The sequence below is a fragment of the Mus caroli genome, chromosome 5 (genome assembly GCF_900094665.2).
Source record: "Mus caroli chromosome 5, CAROLI_EIJ_v1.1, whole genome shotgun sequence".
Classification (NCBI taxonomy): Eukaryota; Metazoa; Chordata; class Mammalia; order Rodentia; family Muridae; genus Mus; species Mus caroli.
In genome coordinates, this window is record NC_034574.1 from 110,065,374 (window position 1) to 110,066,762 (window position 1,389).

Here is a 1,389-nt window from a genome sequence, read left to right on the forward strand (position 1 = left end):
GAAAATAGGGTTGGGGTCAGACTCCTCTACCCCTGTGTCGGTGTATGGGTCTCGACCTCAGCATGCTGGTTTGTGTGCCATTAAAACCTCGTGTGTTTGCAGCAAGCTTGACTGTTGTGGCTTTCTGGGCTCGCGATCCCTGAGACTTGAGTGAGGGTCTCCCTTCGGGGGTCCTACACTGGCCAAAGGAAGACGTATCGCCTGTCCCATTCCGGCTCCCCAAGTGGAGCTAGGGGCATTAAAACATTGAGAGGAGAGAAACTGGGAGTGAGGAAGCCAGGGCGAGCATCGCTCAGACCCGAGAGCGGAAATGAGAGACGCTGGGCTGGGGACCCCTGGCTCGCAAGAGCTCTGGCGACCTCTGACCACTAGCACCCAGGGCCCGATCCTCGATCCCCACACCCGCACCTTCGTCGGACTCTCGGCCCCGGCAGCTGCGCTCGTCGTCCTCGGCGCTCTCCAGCTCCTCCTCGTCCTCGGGGTAATACTCCGGGGCGGCCGGCGTTGCAGCCGGAGCGGGCGCCGGAGCCAGCAGCCCCGCGGCGCTCATGTCGCCGCCTCCGGGCCGCGGCGGAGCCCGTCCCGCGGAGATCGCGGCCGCCTGGCTGCGTCCCCGGACCCCCGCAACCTCGCGCGGTTCCGAGCCGCGGACACCGGGACTCCCCTCGGCTCCGAGCTCCGCCCCCCACCCCGCACCCCGGCGCCCGCGCTGGGCAACGGGGGCCTCGCGCAGCCGGCTACTTCCGGGTCGTGGGCTGCCCGGTGACAGCTTGATCAAGCCGTCCTCGAGGCGGTAGGTGAGACGCCCGGGCTCCACGTTCTCTGACACGGCGGCCGCAGCGGCATCACTGCCTTAAGAATCCGCCATCGGCCACGGCGGGAGGGGCGGAGGCGGGAGTCTCTGGAGTCAGGCATATCCACGGGCAGCCGCGCCAGCAGTCAGGACCCCGGAGTTGGCACTTCTGGCAGTGGCCACCAGGCGGCGCCTGGAGTCAAAATTAAAAGTGTGGCTGGACGCGACCTGATGGGCGGAGGCTTTGCAGAGCCCTGGATAGGTAGCATGGTCTCTGATTCATGCAGGTGAATGGCTTGAACGGTTCCCGCGGTGGGCTTGGACGCCTGGCCAGCCAGAGTGTGTGGGATACAGAAAATGCAGTGCGTGGTTGCTCTCTTGCTTTAATGGGGGCTTTATTAAAAATTACGGGGGCTGGTGAGATGGCTCAGTGGGTAAGAGCACCCGACTGCTCTTCCAAAGGTCCAGAGTTCAAATCCCAGCAACCACATGGTGGCTAACAACCATCCGTAACGAGATCTGGTGCCCTCTTCTGGAGTGTCTGAAGACAGCTACAGTGTACTTACATATAATAAATAAATAAATCTTTAAAAAAA

The 1,389-nt window shown here is 62.6% G+C and overlaps 1 protein-coding gene across 1 annotated transcript in view; it reads right to left on the reverse strand.

The window, feature by feature from the left end:
- Nucleotides 1-725, reverse strand: part of Suds3 (SDS3 homolog, SIN3A corepressor complex component) — a 25,037-nt gene extending 24,312 nt beyond the window's left edge. Inside the window, exon 1 of the mRNA XM_021162626.2 lies at nt 409-725. Within this exon, the coding sequence (XP_021018285.1) occupies nt 409-550 (142 nt within the window). The 5' untranslated portion in view covers nt 551-725. The remainder of the gene's footprint in view (nt 1-408) is intronic.
- Between the last annotated feature and the right edge of the window lie 664 nt (nt 726-1,389).